Source organism: Carlito syrichta, unplaced genomic scaffold, assembly GCF_000164805.1.
Source record: "Carlito syrichta isolate Samal-C Ts95f unplaced genomic scaffold, Tarsius_syrichta-2.0.1 Scaffold305207, whole genome shotgun sequence".
Taxonomy (NCBI): Eukaryota; Metazoa; Chordata; class Mammalia; order Primates; family Tarsiidae; genus Carlito; species Carlito syrichta.
The window spans coordinates 1-16,202 of record NW_007249303.1 but is presented as its reverse complement, the minus strand read 5'-3'; the positions used below and the strand labels follow the sequence as shown (position 1 = coordinate 16,202).

The 16,202-nt window shown below is 41.2% G+C and overlaps 1 protein-coding gene across 1 annotated transcript in view; it reads right to left on the bottom strand.

The window, feature by feature from the left end:
• SORL1 (sortilin related receptor 1) overlaps nt 1–15,669 on the bottom strand; it is a 77,791-nt gene extending 62,122 nt beyond the window's left edge. The window contains exons 1-6 of the mRNA XM_021714079.1: nt 15,585–15,669; nt 11,645–11,817; nt 10,445–10,576; nt 8,417–8,508; nt 6,871–7,117; nt 6,085–6,223 (exon numbers count right to left, since the gene is read on the bottom strand). Of these exons, the coding sequence (XP_021569754.1) occupies nt 6,085–6,223; nt 6,871–7,117; nt 8,417–8,508; nt 10,445–10,576; nt 11,645–11,791 (757 nt within the window). The 5' untranslated portion in view covers nt 11,792–11,817; nt 15,585–15,669. The remainder of the gene's footprint in view (nt 1–6,084; nt 6,224–6,870; nt 7,118–8,416; nt 8,509–10,444; nt 10,577–11,644; nt 11,818–15,584) is intronic.
• Nucleotides 15,670–16,202: the final 533 nt, after the last annotated feature.

The window sequence follows — 16,202 nt, the reverse complement described above, 5'->3', positions numbered from 1 at the left end:
AGTCCGGCGGGTATTTTATTTTATTTTTATTTTTTGAGTCAGAGTCTTACTTTGTCGCCCAGGTTGGAGTGCAGTGGCACACTCATGGTCACCACAGCCTTGACCTGCTGGGTGCAGGCGATCCTTCCGCCTCAGCCTACCAAGTAGCTGGAACTACAGGCACTTACCACTATGCCCGGCTAATTTTTTTGATTTATTGTAGAGACGAGGTCTCACCAAGTTGCCCAGGCTGATCTTGAACCCCTGAGCTCAGGTAATCCTCTCGCCTTGGCCTATCAAAGTGCTGGGATTACAGGCTTGAGCCACCGTGCCTGGCCTTTTTTTTTTTTTGAGTCAGAGTCTCACTCTATCACCCAGGCTGGAGTGCAGTGGCACACTCACAGCCACCGCAGCCTCAGTTGATCCTTCCACCTCAGTCTTCCAAGCAGCTGGAGCGACAGGCACACACCACCATGCCCTGCTAATTATTATTTTATTAATTGTAGAGATGAGGTCTCACCAGGTTATCCAGGATGGTCTCAAACCTGTGGGCTCAGGCAATTCTCTCATCTCGGCCTCCCAAAGTGCTGGGATTATAAGTGTGAGCCACTATACCCAGCCAGAATTTTTTTTTAACTTAAAAAAATAATCAGGAGTCTTTGGACTAATTAATCACAACACTGGAGTCTAGAATACAGTGGAACAGTGCTTTAAAAATTATGAATAATTTTTTTTTTTTTAAAGAGAGAGACAGGTTTATGGGGAAAAAGAAGAAGATGACAATAGCAGGGCCCCGGTGAAAGAGAACAGTTCCAGTCTCAGTAAGGCTCACTTAGACTTCCATCTTTGGGTTCCTTACTATCTTACTTTAGTGGGTTTCCATTCCTTAGGACCCAAAAGTCCTTAACTAGAACATACACCTGGGTAATGGTAACCCCAGAACAAAAATCCAGGTCTCCCCTTCTAAAACCTTCTGCACTAGACCACAGCTGAAGACCTAGGTAAAGAACCAACCATGGTACACATTAGCCACTTTCATAGAACAATCTACCTGAGGACTAGTTTATATTGATCTAGTCCACTTACTGCCAATCTTTTCTCTGGCTCAGTTTACCCAACAGGGTGCCAGAGAGAGTTCATAGACCCATCACTGCACTCTTGAGAAAGAGCCTTTGTGAATGAACAAAGATAGCAAAGGTGTTTTCCTAACCCTTACATCTTTCTGGGATTGGAGGATTAGAGGAGGCATAAATCATTTTGTAATAACTGGAAACAAGACACAACTACAGAGTCACAGAAATTGTGAAATATATGTTTTTTCTCTTTTCACTGTGACAATAATGAAAATGAGAAAAAGAAACATAAAAACTTTGCTAGAACACAAATGCTGATTCCTCAGTTGTGCTATCTCACTGTTCCCCTCAACCCCCAAACCATATTCAAGTAATCTGTTTCCATCCAGCCAAGCTTTTAGCTAACTCATGCCTATCTTGGACTACAGGATGGAAAACAGGGCTCATTAATGACAATCATTATGATATGATCATCATGAAATGAGTGATGATACACTCAGTAGCTTTAGGTGTTTGGGCACCTCATTGCTTATTAATGGGTATTACAAATAATAAAATAACAATCATAATGCCAGAGCAAGAAGCTTATTGTGATGCCAAGGAAAAGAGAGAAAGAGGCATTATCAAATAGATAAATTATACATGTCCAAAGGAAGAGAAATCCGTATGATGAAACATCCAAAAAGGTTCAGAGAATAACTCCATCAACCATAACAGCTTATGCTAGATGAACCAGCAGCCTAGAGCAGAAGACCCTGGCATCAGCTCACCCTGGTCAGTTTGTGGGCACTGACTGCTCCTTTGACTCAAATGTGTAAGCCATTGGCTACACGAAGGAATGTAGAATTCACAAAGAGCCATTGCTGTTAAAAAAAACAATGCCAAAAAGGGTGTAATACATGTGCTTTATATTCAGAGGGCAACACGTCACTCCATATTCCAAGATACTGAACAATAACAGAATATGATGGCATTTAAAAATACTCAATTACAGGTTATTTTCACAGGATTTGTGTCTGTAAAATAATGTTAAGTTTTCAAGTGCAGAGCAAATATTCCTACCCAAACAAGCAAGAGCTGAGTACAGAACTCAAAATGGGGTATCGTATTACAGGAGGCTGATCTGTCTGAGAAGTAGCATCCAGGGGCAAATCCCAAACCAAGCCAACCAAGTCATTGATCGCAAATATGCAGGCCAGGAATGCCAAGGCTGGAACAAAGCCCCAGAGCAAAAAATGAGAATGGTACATCAGAGAGAGGATGGAAGAAGAATTCAGCAGAGTTCCCATCATAGCCACACACCCTTTATACAGGACACTGACTGTCTGGAGTGGGCAAGGCGTGCAACACGAAGGCCATCATCCCGGTATGAAGGACAAGTGATAACTGTCATCTCCAAAGATGTTCCCTTAGAAGAACAAACCCTTAGACCATGATGTTTTCTCTGGGCATATACAAAACCTTTTCAGATTTCCTCTTTGGAAAATTCCTTCCTTTAGAAGCCAAAAATGTCATTATCTCATTTAAGTATCCAAACACTTGGCAATTATCAAAAGCAAATTCACTTAAACAATAAATATTTGCCCTCATTATAGACATTTAAAAGTTGCAGACTCTGAAGGAGAATTCCAAAGCTCCAAAAGACCTTATGCCATTGCAAGAGCAACTGAATACATCAATAATCCTGAAAAGTAACCTCTTTAAAGAAAAAATATTCTTTAAAAGGAATAAATTCTAGTAATACTACTTAAAAATCAACCAGGCATAAAGTTTATCAATTTATAACCAAATACCCTGAATTAACAAATGTTCCAAGTAAACAAAATTTTTATTATAAACTAGCATCAATCAAAATCTAGTAGAGTACTTCCAAACTGCTGTCATATTACTAAAGCACTGCTATTCCAGCAAGAGATGACAAAAGGAGCAGAGCCTGGTGATTTTATTGAAGTCCAAGTTTTGAAGTCATCTAGGTCATGGTTTAACTTTTTACCATTTACCTAAAATGTGACCCAGACAAATTGCTCAACCTGACTTTCACATTTTTTGTGTATAAAATGGAAATATTAATAGATACATGGAGGTCTTTGGGAAGACTAAGTGAAACTATCCAAGCCCACAAAGTACATTACTGTGGTGGTGTTTATAACACAGCAACCCCTCCATCCTCCATAAATGTAGTAATTATCATTATTATTATTATTTTACATCTGGCTAATAAGTAGTCCTTATCCATGAAGGATACATTCTAGGACCTCCAAGTGATGCTTGAAACCGCAGACAGTGCCAAACTCCATATACACTGTACATGAATTTCTTCTCCCCTCTTCACAATTTCACGTAGAGGATTTCTTCTTACTGTAGATCTTAGCAATCTTAGCACACAGTTTTTTTTTCCCCCATATTAAGTCGAGAACTTTTACTTTTTCACTTAAAGAAAGTAACTTACAACTTCTCTTTAGCATATCCAACTGACAGTATCACTACTATTAAGCTTTGAGGCCATTATGAAGTAAAGTAAGGGTTATATGAACACAAGCACTGAGATACCCCAGCAGTCAATCTGATAACTGACACAGCTATTAAATGACTACTAAGCAAGTTGTATACACAGTGTGAATTAGTTGGCCAAAGGGATGATCACATCCCAAGTGGGATGGAGGGGGACAACACAGGAGTTTTCAACACATTACTCAGAATGGTGTACAATTTAAAACTCATATTTATTTCTGGAATTTTCCATTCAGTATTCTTAGGCAGTGGTTGACTGTGAGTAATTGAAACCACAAAAAGTGAGAAAGTGAAATGGTGGAAAGTAGAAAGTCCTGAGTATGTTAGCAGCAGACAACAAAAATAATAAAGATTGACTGTCATCAAGGGTTCTCAATATGCATTCCAGATTTACAATACACTCTCAGTGTCCAACACAGCAGGTGTTAGAGCAAACAAGTTCAAAGCCAAGAAGCATGCAATGTACACAGGCAGCACCGACAGCCAGACACCACTCAAAAGCTTTGATTTAACCCAAACTGGCCTGTCTGGGAGATTACAAACCTATTTCCCTGGCCCTGTGTTTGGAGGCAGGAATTCTCCTGGAAGCATCCTGCTCACAGACAAAGGAGAATAAGAGAAATCCCAAAGGTGAATGGCGAACAAAGAGGCAACAACTGGCCGTGGGTCAAGGGGAAAGTCACAGCTGATCCCGCACAGGTCCCAGACTGTGTTCTCCCCACCAGCACACACCTCCCTTTCAAATCAGACTTTCCTCCATCCGGGGCCCATACTGACCCCCAAAATTACTCAGGCTCGTTTAAATAAAGGTGACTCTGAGGCATGAAGGGGAAATCACGCCTAAAATGACAATTGCCACACCAGGACACCACGTACACATGGGCTTAGACCACAAACTTTCTGTGAGATTGGACGTCAGCTGTGCTCCAACTGTTGGGATAAAGTATGCAGCCAAGACTGGGGAATGGGGATGCAGGGTCAACTGGCTTCATCTGAACATAGTATTTCAGAAGCTGCTATAAATACATTAAACACATGATTCATGCACATGGAAAAGTGAAGACCCCTCTTCTGGGCTGGGTGGTAACTTGGAGAAATTCTGAAACTCCACTCTCTAGGTAGCCAGGCAAATCCGTAGGGATGGGTGTGTTCCATCAACAGAGGCTAGAGGTTTCAGTCGCTGGAGCTGAGAAGCAAGATTAATCCATCACTCCCTATTTTAAAACAGGAGCCTCCTCTAAGAAAAAATGTGGCTTCTCCATTTAGTGGCAGAATGGCAATAAAAGCCCAGCTCCTGAACTAGTGAAGGCATTTTGGAAAAGCTAACTAATATCTGAGATTTAAGGCTGTCATCTATAAGCCACAGATCATAATACCAGCCCTTACTACCCCACAGGTCGCTTGTGAAAGCATAACAGTAATACAGACTTACATTTGTAGGACACATTACAGTTTTCTAAGGGTATCCTCATGCTATCTTCATGTCCCAAAAGGATAACAATGATATCTATAACTGTATTATTTCCCCTGTCAATTTTCTCTTAGCTCAGGGTCAGCCAAGAACTACAAAGCAATATCAACATTCTAGTTCAAAACAGGAAATCTAGCAGTTTGTCAATAAAGGAGAGTCAGCAGACCCAGGATGCTATTTAATCCTGCTGAGATAAAGAGGGAAAGCCTTAAAGGGACTATTCTTCTTGGGAATACTCTGATCTTTCTCCTCTAGAGTCAATAGTATGGTTGGGAGATAAGCAAAGGTAAAGGGCAGTCAAGAAGGGATGAGCCTTTCTACAGAGAGGGCTGAGTCTCCAGAACCAGCAAGTGCCTTGTAACAGTTCTTGAAGCTTTGCCCAAAAGATCCGTAAGTCAGCTACTGTCTACGCCCACTTTAACTCCTCCTCACCCTTTTCATCTCTTTTTCTTTCAACAAATATGAATTGAGTACCCACTAAGTGCTAGGCACGGGCAAATTACTAGAGGGGAAAAAAAGACATGATCTCCTCCTTCATGGAATTTAGAATTTCATGGTGGGGAAAATCAATTATAAAAACACATAACTATGCACACCATCCCAACAGAGGTAGGAATGCTCATGAGCAATAGGTCATCTGGGCAACCAGAGAGCAAGAAGGGAGCCCTGTTGGGATGCAACAACTGTCTGAGCACCCAGCATAGTGCCTCTCCCTATAAGTATGCCAAATGGGATTAAGCACACGCTGGGACTCTCCCAGCTGCAACAGAAGCCACACCACCAATCAGTAAGGGGCCAAGGGCAGGAGGAGGGTGTAATTACCCACCAAGCACCAACACTCTAGGCAGGCAAAAACATGCTGTCTTCCAGCTGTTTGTGTATCATTAGAAAAGAAATTAAGATGTCATTAGGAAGAAATTAAATAATGTGCATGTTGTCGTGACAACAAAGATGCAGGCTGCCAGATCTTGCTCTGAGCAGAGATTGCCTGCACGCAGCCCCTTTCTTGAGATCGACTCTGTAGGGAGAAAGGAGAAGACTCTGACTTACCAGTGTTCTTCCCCTTGTAGAAAATCTTCATGTCCATCAGCCCTGTAAGCTGGCTTGCCAGAATCTCCATCTGGGACCCGCTGTATTTAGAAGCTCGGAATATGCTGAGCTGGGACCAGTCATCCCAGTAGATTTCATTCTAAAAAGAAACATTTGCCCATTAGGTCAGCCCCTTAGTGCTGTATTCTAGATCCTCTGTAAGGACAGGAGCTCTCCCATGCAGACGACAACTAACACTTATGGGGTAAATGATCTACCTGAGCAAGATTTCCCTTAAATATAAGAGTCAGTGATCTTTATCCACAGCTCACCAAATATCCACACAGAAAGAACTTCCCCAAAGAAACTCTATCTGAAAAGTGTTTGAACACAAACCTTTAGTTTAGAATCTTCTTCCCAATGTTGGGAAGAATCATTTTCTAGAATCAAAACAGAACTGAAAGGCACCATAGGTGGTACAGTGCTCATATGAAGTCATCAGGGAATGAAATAAGTAAACTTCACAACTGATAAAGACACCCCAAAATGAGGCTACTGACACTGAAGGGCAAACCGAGAATGTTTGTAGGAAGTAACCTTAACTTTTAACCTTTAAAATGTGTACAGCAGGAAGCCTGGACCCCTCCATATGGGCTGAAACAAATTATCTCAAATTTGGATATGAGTCAATTTTTTAGAAGTTAGACTGCATCTCTGCAAAAAACCCAGAGATGGCAGGCTTCTAATCTCAGTGTACCCTTTACCTACTCCAGCAGACTGCCAGATGGTGGCAAGCAATGGACTCACCTTAAAGACAGCAATGGCGTAGGGGTGTGGGAGGTTGTCCAGGATGACTGAGCGTTGCTGGCCACTGAACGTGATCCGCTCAATACAATCCAGGTAGGCATCTGTCCAGTAGATCCACTGGTTGTCCACAGAGATGCCGTTGGGCCACCTCACATCCTCTGACACAAGACGATAGGCCGCGGAACCATCCATCTCACTCCGATAAATCCCAGGCTTCAGGTCTCCCCAGTCTGTCCAGAACATCACCCTGGTCAAAATGGGGATAGAACACATACCCCATCAAAACTGGGAAAATGGGAGCTCATGAACTACTCAAAATTAGTAAGATACCCCTCTAGAAAAATCAGGATGGTTATTTCAGTAGTATAATGATAATCTGTAATTGTAATATCTGAAATCACTTAATTACTTGACCCAGAAGTTCCTCTACTAGAATTTATCTATAAGTAGAATCAAACTATGTAAAGATAATATACCAGGAAAATGTACAAAAGTAATATACAAAGAAATGTATGTATGTGTGTGTGTGTGTGTGTGTATCTCTATATATAGAGAGATACATACACACGTATATATACACCTAAATGTATATATATTTGGTCATATGACATACATATAACACAATGGTTCATCGATAGAGGAAGTGATACATTATGATGAATACAGCAGAATACTATGAAACCTATGTGAGTGTTGTGTTCATATGAAACTCTTCAATACATACTCAGTTTTTTTTAAAAAAAATACAGAATAGTAAATATACTATGAATCTATTTGGTATGTGTATGTGTTTTAGGGGTAATATTGTACATGAGTAAAAGCAATTGTGAAAGATACACAAGAAATTATTAACAATTATCACTAGGAAGTATGAGAGTGAAGGGTTAAGAATGAGAACAAAAGAAACAAATACTTTTCATAAACTTCTGTTCTCCCTAAATATTTTCAATCAAATATATATATATACATATATATATATTACTTTTAGAATTTTCAAAACTAGTGCTAATTCTAAATCATAAGTGCAAAGAGAAAGGAAGGGCAAGAAAGAAAGACATATCCAGAATTCCCCTATAAGTTATGTTTCCTTCAGCTAATGAGTTAGTAAGAAGCACTTTTGCATTCCCCAAGTGAATACTGGCTGTGAATAAGAAAACCTGTATGTGCTGGAGGGGCTGGGGAAAGATGGAATCAATTAAATGTTTGTACCATGCATGAGACTCTATCAAGATAAAGAGTCCTCACACTATCCAAACAGGCCTGTGCATATGCACAGAGACTCTCATTTAACATTACCTTTTCTAGAGAAGCACCTTAAGACGCAAGACATCGGAAAGCCTTGAGAGATTCTGACGCTCAATAATGAAAAGCAAATGGAATTACCTGACCATGATGGCTAAGCCATAGTTTTAAAAATCTCAATTAATAGATTATTTCAACCACAGTCAGAAACAGAGATTTTTGTCCAGCAAGTTTGTGCTTCCAAGAGAATCTTCTGTTGCAGCATTTGATATAAATGTTGGTTTCCTTTTGGGGACACACTTACCCCTCTTGAGGCACAAGGACCAGAGCCCTGGGCCGATCAAGCACAGAGGAATTGACAATTGTCAGTCGGAAGTCACCATCTGGATTAGCTACCTGACAAAAACAGAGGGGAAAAGGCTGAGGTGGAACTGAACTCCTTCAAAGACCCACGCTGCCAAAGGCTTCCACTCTGCATCTGTCTACAGACAGGCCCCCTCTATGCCTGCCTGATTCCCTTACCAGGCCCATCTGGGAAACCCACCCTGATTTTTGTTCAGAATGAGCAGCTCCCTCCTCTGACTCATGTGACAATTTCACATGGCCCAAAAGAGGAGCTAGAACCACGTGTGTCCCCAGTTCCCAGGGCACAATGATCTGCACAAAGTAAGCACTCAACAAGTAAAGTACACAGATAAGTAAATAAGCATTTACTTATCTAACCCACTGGTGTCAGTCCACGTTCCAAAACCACAGCTCTACATTGCTCACAAAGCAAATTCTCAATGGCACAGTCTTGCAACAGAGTCCACAGACAGGCATCACATGCTCTCTCCTCTGCTTCTGCTGGGCTGGTCATCTCATGGCTCTCCCAGCCTGGCACAGACTGGTTCCCATCCGTTCTTGCCATGTCCCATCCCAGGCTGCCTACCCTAGGGCTTGCTCTAACCAAGTCATAACTTTTCTTCAAATCTCACCTCCAGGCCCACCCCCTTTTCTGACCCACCTCGATCAATAAGCATCAGTAGCTCTAGGCCATGTCTCATCTGACATCATTTTGCACAAACCGTAGTTGAATTGTACAGAAGTTGCCCTTCACAAGCCTGTGAAGGCGTGGACACTTGTCCTCCCTTGGTGTTCTTCTAGCCCCTAGCAAAGCACTTGACACACACAATTAAAGAAAGGAGAGAAAGAGAATAACAAGACTGCCAAGGCAGCATTCAGCAAGTGCCAGTAAGTGGGTCTCTCATTCACTTCCATCCACATCCCTATGAGGTGAACACTATCACTGTCCTCCCCTCAGTCAGGGCTCGGTTCAGATGTCACATCAAGACGCTTCTTCAGCTTGCCTTTTCTAATGTTACCTCACTTCCCAACAGCACAATCACACTGTCCTGTTTTACGTTCTTTGTAGCACTTAACATCAACAGAACTGATTGACTATTTTGCTTCCTCCACTAAAATCTAAGCTCTATCAGATCAGGAACTTGTGTATCCTGCCCGCTGCCGTAGCATCAGAACTTGAACCACACAGATCATGCAAAGAGCACTTGTCAATTGGCTGAGTGAATAAATGAATCTGCATCATACACAGGAAGAACCTGAAGCTTAGAGAGCAAAAGCACCTTACCCCACATCACTGAGCTAACAGAGGAAAGCCTGAACCCAGGTCTCTCTCTCAAGTCTCTGTCTTTTCTCTTGCAACTCCTCATGGCTCTCTGTGTCTCCCTGCTTCAACCGTGCTTCCCACTTAACCTGTATGCCAAATCTCCATGTAGAATCAGGATAAAGAGGTGCTCAGGCAGTGAGTTGAGTGTATCTGCATTCCTCAAGATAACAATTTTGGTAGTTAGAGGTCATTCATTACCCTCTCATTGCCCTGGGTATATAAGGTGGGAGAAGTTACCAAGTAGCCAAGTTGCAGAGACATGAACAATGATGATGATGATGATGATATTGCCATTATTACTCCAATCAACTATAATAATACTAAGCAATTAATGTTATAGCATTGTAGTAATGCAACAGTATCTTTATCATTACTGTTATGACACTATATTTCTGCTAGTCAAAATATAAACTTTCAAGTATCTTTATGAAAGCTCTGATGCATTCAGGCATCCCTTCTCACATGGGACCTTCATGGCAGTAAGCAATCATTCTGAAACTATCTCCCTTTTCTATCTTCTTCAGAGGTTCAGCTTGTCCACACCTTGGAGATTCTCAGGAAATTTCCAGAGTAATTTGACTCCCACCTCTGTGTCAAATCTGGCTCAAAGCCCAAGTGCCCCACCTGTTCCCTTAATTAAGAACAGCATGACAGTACACATACCTCAATCTTTTTAAAGCCTGCATCCACCCAGTAAAGTAACTGGCTGAGGGGTTCAAAAGCCAAAGCTTCTACTGTCTCCAGGCCAGAATTGATGATCACCTCTTGCCCTGTGCTCCCGTTCAAACAGAGGCGCTGAAGAGAGAAAAGTCATGATAAATGCTATGAAATGTTCAAATGACCTCCTGCCAAGTCAATCCCACAGACGGTAACCCTTTATTCAACTGGCAGAACTGGCAAGAGATGAGATGTGTTAGGTCGGTAAGCTTTCCAGAAATGTGCCACTAGGTTTTAATAAAAGCATTTTGACAATGTATCACAGTTTCCTTTTTAAAAACATAATAACTAGACAGAATTTAACCATATATATTACCACTGCCTTATCATTATGAACACTGGTTACTAAACTACACTGTATCACACAAATGAAGTTGGCGATTACTGAGATGTATGAGTCTGTTTGCTTTTAAAACAAATGAAACCAGGCTGCTGTTATTTGTAAGTTCTTGTGTCCGCTTTTACACTCTTCACTCTTTGCAAGGCTCTCAACCATCTGGCACTATTGTTGGACAGCTCCATTCAGCAGTCGCCAACATCCCCCACCCCAATGCCCCCAAATACCCAGGCACTGTAAAAATTTCTGCTGGGTTGGGAATCTAGATGAAACTTGTTGGAATTGCTTTTCTTAAAGGGTGAAGTAGACAATGAATAAAGATCAAATAGCTCCTTTTAAAATGCATGGATCTGAGTGTACGGCTATCTATCTGGCCTGTCCAGAGATCTTTAGTGCTTCCTTCCTGGCTCCCATCTGGGTTCAGAAGAGCTGAAGTGGATAATTATGTGAACCATGGAAAAGTCAAGTGTTATCATCTCATAACTTGGAAAGAAAGATGTTAAAGAGGCAGTTGGCACAATAGGGGGTGACTAATAATCTCACCAGCAGGAAAAGTGAGACCTCACTTACAAGCAGGTCTGTGGATCTGGGGCAATATTGGGGCTTTATTCTTCCCATATGGCCTGAAGTAGCCGGGGGTGGGGGGATACTAAAACAGGAAACTGAAAAGTTTCATCTGTCAGTCCTGAGATGAGTTACTACTTCTAATTTTCTAACTACCCATTTCCATAAGCCGTTCTGCATAAAGCTTATCAGGACTTGGCAGCCACAAGCCACAGCCCCCAGGATGAGACCCAGGGCTGACTCACCTGGATGACATCCAGGGCCAGATCAGACCAATACAAGCAATTGCGTTCATAGTCAAAGTCCAAGGCCACGGCTGCCCGCAACCCGGTGAGAGGCAACTGCTCCGTGGTTCCTGAGGCCAGGTCATAACGGTGGATGGACTTTCGCATAGCATACAGGATGAACTCGTTCTCTTCTGCCAGACACACAAAACAACCAGGAGGTTAGACCCAAGGGATGCTGAAGAGGTCCTAGCATGCCTGACCTATTTTTTCCTCCTATATAAACCTCATATCCATTGGCATGTGGCAGGGATCAAGTAAAAGAGCCTAGAAATCAAGACTCAGAAGGCGCGTAATGGAATCAAATTTCTGCCTTGGGCAAGTTACTTAACTCCAGTGAATCTGTTTTTTCATCTGCAAATGTTTCACTAGTTACTTTTTTTTTTAGTCTAAATTTCCCAATATGCATCCTTCAAGATCCACACTTCTGAGCTTAGCCTGAAAATCTTCAGAGTCACACTTGCCCACATAATTAAAACAGTTGCCATGCTCTCCCTTACCACATGACTGTATCACATAGCATCATCACCTTGTTGACTACAGACCATTAGTCACTGAAGACTTGTAACTAAGTTTTCCAATCAATTTGTTCACTCATTCATATTGTTCATAACGCCATATGGCAACTATATCAACGTATTAGATTTTGAAAACAATAATCATACATTTGTTCTCGACTATTTACAAAATGTTCCACAACATAATCATCACAAAGATTCTGTTTCTACTTAACAGATACTTACACAATGTACTCACTATGTACCAGGAACTGTTTAATCCTCATAATAACTATATGATGGTAAAACTATTATTGATCCAATTTTACAAATGAGAAAATTTAAGATGAGAGAGGTCAGGTAACTCACCAAAGGTCACTACTATCAAGTAGCAGAACCAAGATCTGAACTCGGGAACTCTGCATCCAGAGTCTATGCTTTTGCTTTAACCACTATGCTGCCTCTTATGATACAGATGTTAATATTGCCGATTTTAAGATGTGGAAATACATCTTAAAGATGTACTTCTTGGCTGGGCCTATAGTTCAGCCCATAGTTCAGCCCGTAATCCCAGCACTTTGGGAGGCTGAGGTCAGTGGATTGTCTGAGCCCGCAGATTTGAGACCAGCCTGGGCAACTTGATGAGACCTCATCTCGACAATAAATCAAAAATTAGCTGGGCATGGTAACACGCGCCTGTAGTTCCGGCTAATTGGAAGGCTGAGGTGGGAGGATCGCCAGAGTTCAGCAGGTCGTTGCTGGGGTGGCCGTGAGCATGCCACTGCACTCCAGCCTGAGCGACAAAGTGAGACTCCAACTCAAAAAAAAAAGAGATATATTTCTTAAGAGACTTACCTAATGTCACACAACCAGTAATAGGAGTTTATTATAATCCAGTGTTCTCTCTTTTCCACTTAGGGAATAGCCTGAAAAACATCCAGATTCTTCCCCAGGAGTGGAGATGAGCAGCACATCAGCATCCATGTCTAAAACACCCATCTTGACAATATGCTACATATGGGACCAAGATGCAAATCTGAATCCCTCTGCTGCATGCCTGGATTAGCTGGGCTTTCCCCCTCTTCTCCCTCATTCCATTCACTCAGTGAATTAACATGCACTAGCCACATCTAGGAAAAGGCTTCGACAAAGATAATACATCAAAAAATAAATTCACCTAAATGTTTTAAAAGGGTAGGTTTGCCTTCTTTTCCTTTGGTCTCATTTCACTTTAAAATATCTGAGCTACCACCACATGATAACCAATCTCTTCTTTTGGTTGTCAAGAAAACCATCTCACTGCAATTCTCAGGGAGGGGAGTAGTCAAGACGCAGGGCACATAAAAACCACCCTTCACAGCAGCAAGCCTTTTGCCCTGCATCTCTCTATAGCATCTGCAAATCTCATTCTGCTACTATGGGTTATTTTTCCCTCTAAGAAACTAATGCCCTTACAGTAGAAGCTGAGTCCAGAAATACTTGCTTTTCGATTGGGCACAGCTAAACACGCAGTGTTTTAGTGGGCAATGCTTAACCTATAAAAGAAACAAGATGCTTGGCTAATTCTAGCCATACATGAGCACAGTCTAGTGCTTTGTTATAGTAATCGTAAAGGAAGAAAGTTAAATGCATTTTAAAAATTCTTCCAGATGCCCAAATCGCCTCATCTTTGCGAAGATTGTTATGGTTCTAATTAGTCCCATGAAAGCATCTTTTTCTTTCTTGATGTATCCCTGCCTTCTATTCTATGCTTCCCCCGCCCCTTTTTTTTCCTTTTTTACATTTAGGAGCTGGCCTACAATTAAATGAGATTTTTCCACTTCATTCCCTGTTCTATCTTCTCCTATTAGAAGAGAAAATAGCTTTCCTGCCAGTATAGATGGCTTTAAACAAACTGTTTTGTCCCTTGCTGAATTATCTTCAGAAATATTTATTACAAAAGTATGTACTCCAGACCCTTAAGAGCAATCACTCAAACCCGACTAACACAAGCCCTCATCAATAACAGCTCTTACGAGGGAAATGTTTGAATATTATCTGCTCATTTGTAGGAATCTGCTGAAGTGGTGGTTCTTTTTAAGTCTCCACAGCGAGGTATGTTAATTACTCTGGTAATGATGGAAGATTAAATTAAGGGACTAATGAGCTTAGCATGAAAAACACCAGGGCAAGCTGGCAGCAGTCAGCAAACCAGAGGGCCACCCTGCCCTGCCTGCAGAGATGACACGCTTCTTTCATGATTCATTTGGTGCTTGTAGCTGTCCCCTTAGACACCGCCACCTAGGATGGAAGTCAGCGTGAGTCATTCTTCTTCACCGAGTGGTGTGGGCAGGAAGAAGGGCTCAGAGAAAATAAAGAAGCTCTAATGGATAAGAACTAGGAGCAGAACGAAGAAAGAAAAGAGGCTAAGAAATTATTTTTTTAAAGTATCATAATTTCGGCCATTGCTTTGCTAAGCTTCAGTCTGACCATGTGGCTCCGTGAGCTATGGCTGCTATGTTTCCTAGCTTTGCCCTCCACCCCACCTTGAGGAGGTGAATCTCCTCTCTCTCTCATTTATTTTCTAAATAAACTATATTTTCTATCTAAAAAAATAAAGTATCATAATTTCATGTCTATACTACAAATACCAACACATTCCATCATCACTAAATCTAGCTGAAGCATGTTTTAGAACAAAATATGTCTTTACAACATGTATAATCACTCCAAAGAAGTTTTTCTTAATTAGCATGCATGATGCTCATCGAAAATAATAAAAATGACACTTGTTTGCCATTTGAGTGCTGTCCAAAGAAGAGCAGAGGCTCAGAGTCTTCATTTTAACTTTGTCACTTAAAGGATGTGTGACCTTAAGTCAGTCATTGAATGCTCTCCTCTGAATATGCTTCATCACGCAAAGCACTAAGAGTTGATAATAATATCTGATAATTACTGAGTTGTTAAAAGGATTAAAGTGATAGTACATATAAAAATATATCAGCCTACAAAATCCATTAAAATATTAGTTATTATTACTATAAAATTAAGAAAGACCACTTAGTTATCTTCAAAAGTCTCTTTATAGTCAACTCTGACAAACAGATTAAGGAACACACAAAAGTCTATGGACACCCCTCTGTCCCCAGTACCCAGAATACAACAGATGCTGAATAAATATTTTTCAGTGAACAAAGGGATTTCCCTCAAAAAAAAAAAAAAAATGAGCCAACACAATATATTTTCCATATCTAAGAAAGAGTAAGGCTATATATAAATTTAGTTGGTAATCAAGCTTAGGGGGAAAAAGGAAACTGTGATGCTTGCAACTTAGAGAAAAGTCCACATGCCTGGACTTGGGTGAAATCACGATAATACTTCAATGATATCTCAAGAAGTCAAAGGCAAGAAACCACCTCCCTTACCTGCCAGGGGACAAGGGACCAGTTCTCCTTCCAGTCGTGCTTCAACATCTCCTCCACTACAAGTGTCCCCAGAAATCTTCCGGTAGCTGTCATGCCCATCCCAAAAGCAAGAGGTCAGAAACATCAAAGAACAGTGGCAAAGGCATCCCAATTGGGAGCATATATCTTATCTAGGGACAATCAATTCCATCTATTCATTACCCTACAGAACAAGAAGGATGATGCTCCAGCATTCAGAGTCGGTTCTGCTTATAATTAGAATAGGCAGGCTCAGACAATTTAGGGCACTGTCCAGGGCAACATTTTAAAATATATCTCTTCGATAAACTCCTTTCAAGATGTTTCTTTGCTGAAGTTCACAGCTTAAGATACTCCTAGAGTTGCAGAGATGCTGACAGACTTGCAGTTTATTTTCTTCTCACTTGAGGTAGGAGAGTTTGAAGACATCATATTTTTAAATGTTACCCAAACTAACTGCAACCTGCTAACTTGGAATTCTAGAATTTAGCAGAGGTCCTCAAACTTTTAAAACAGGGGGCCAGTTCACTGTCCCACAGGCCGTTGGAGGGGCAGACTATAGTTTAAAAAAAAAAACTATGAACAAATTCCTTTTTTTTT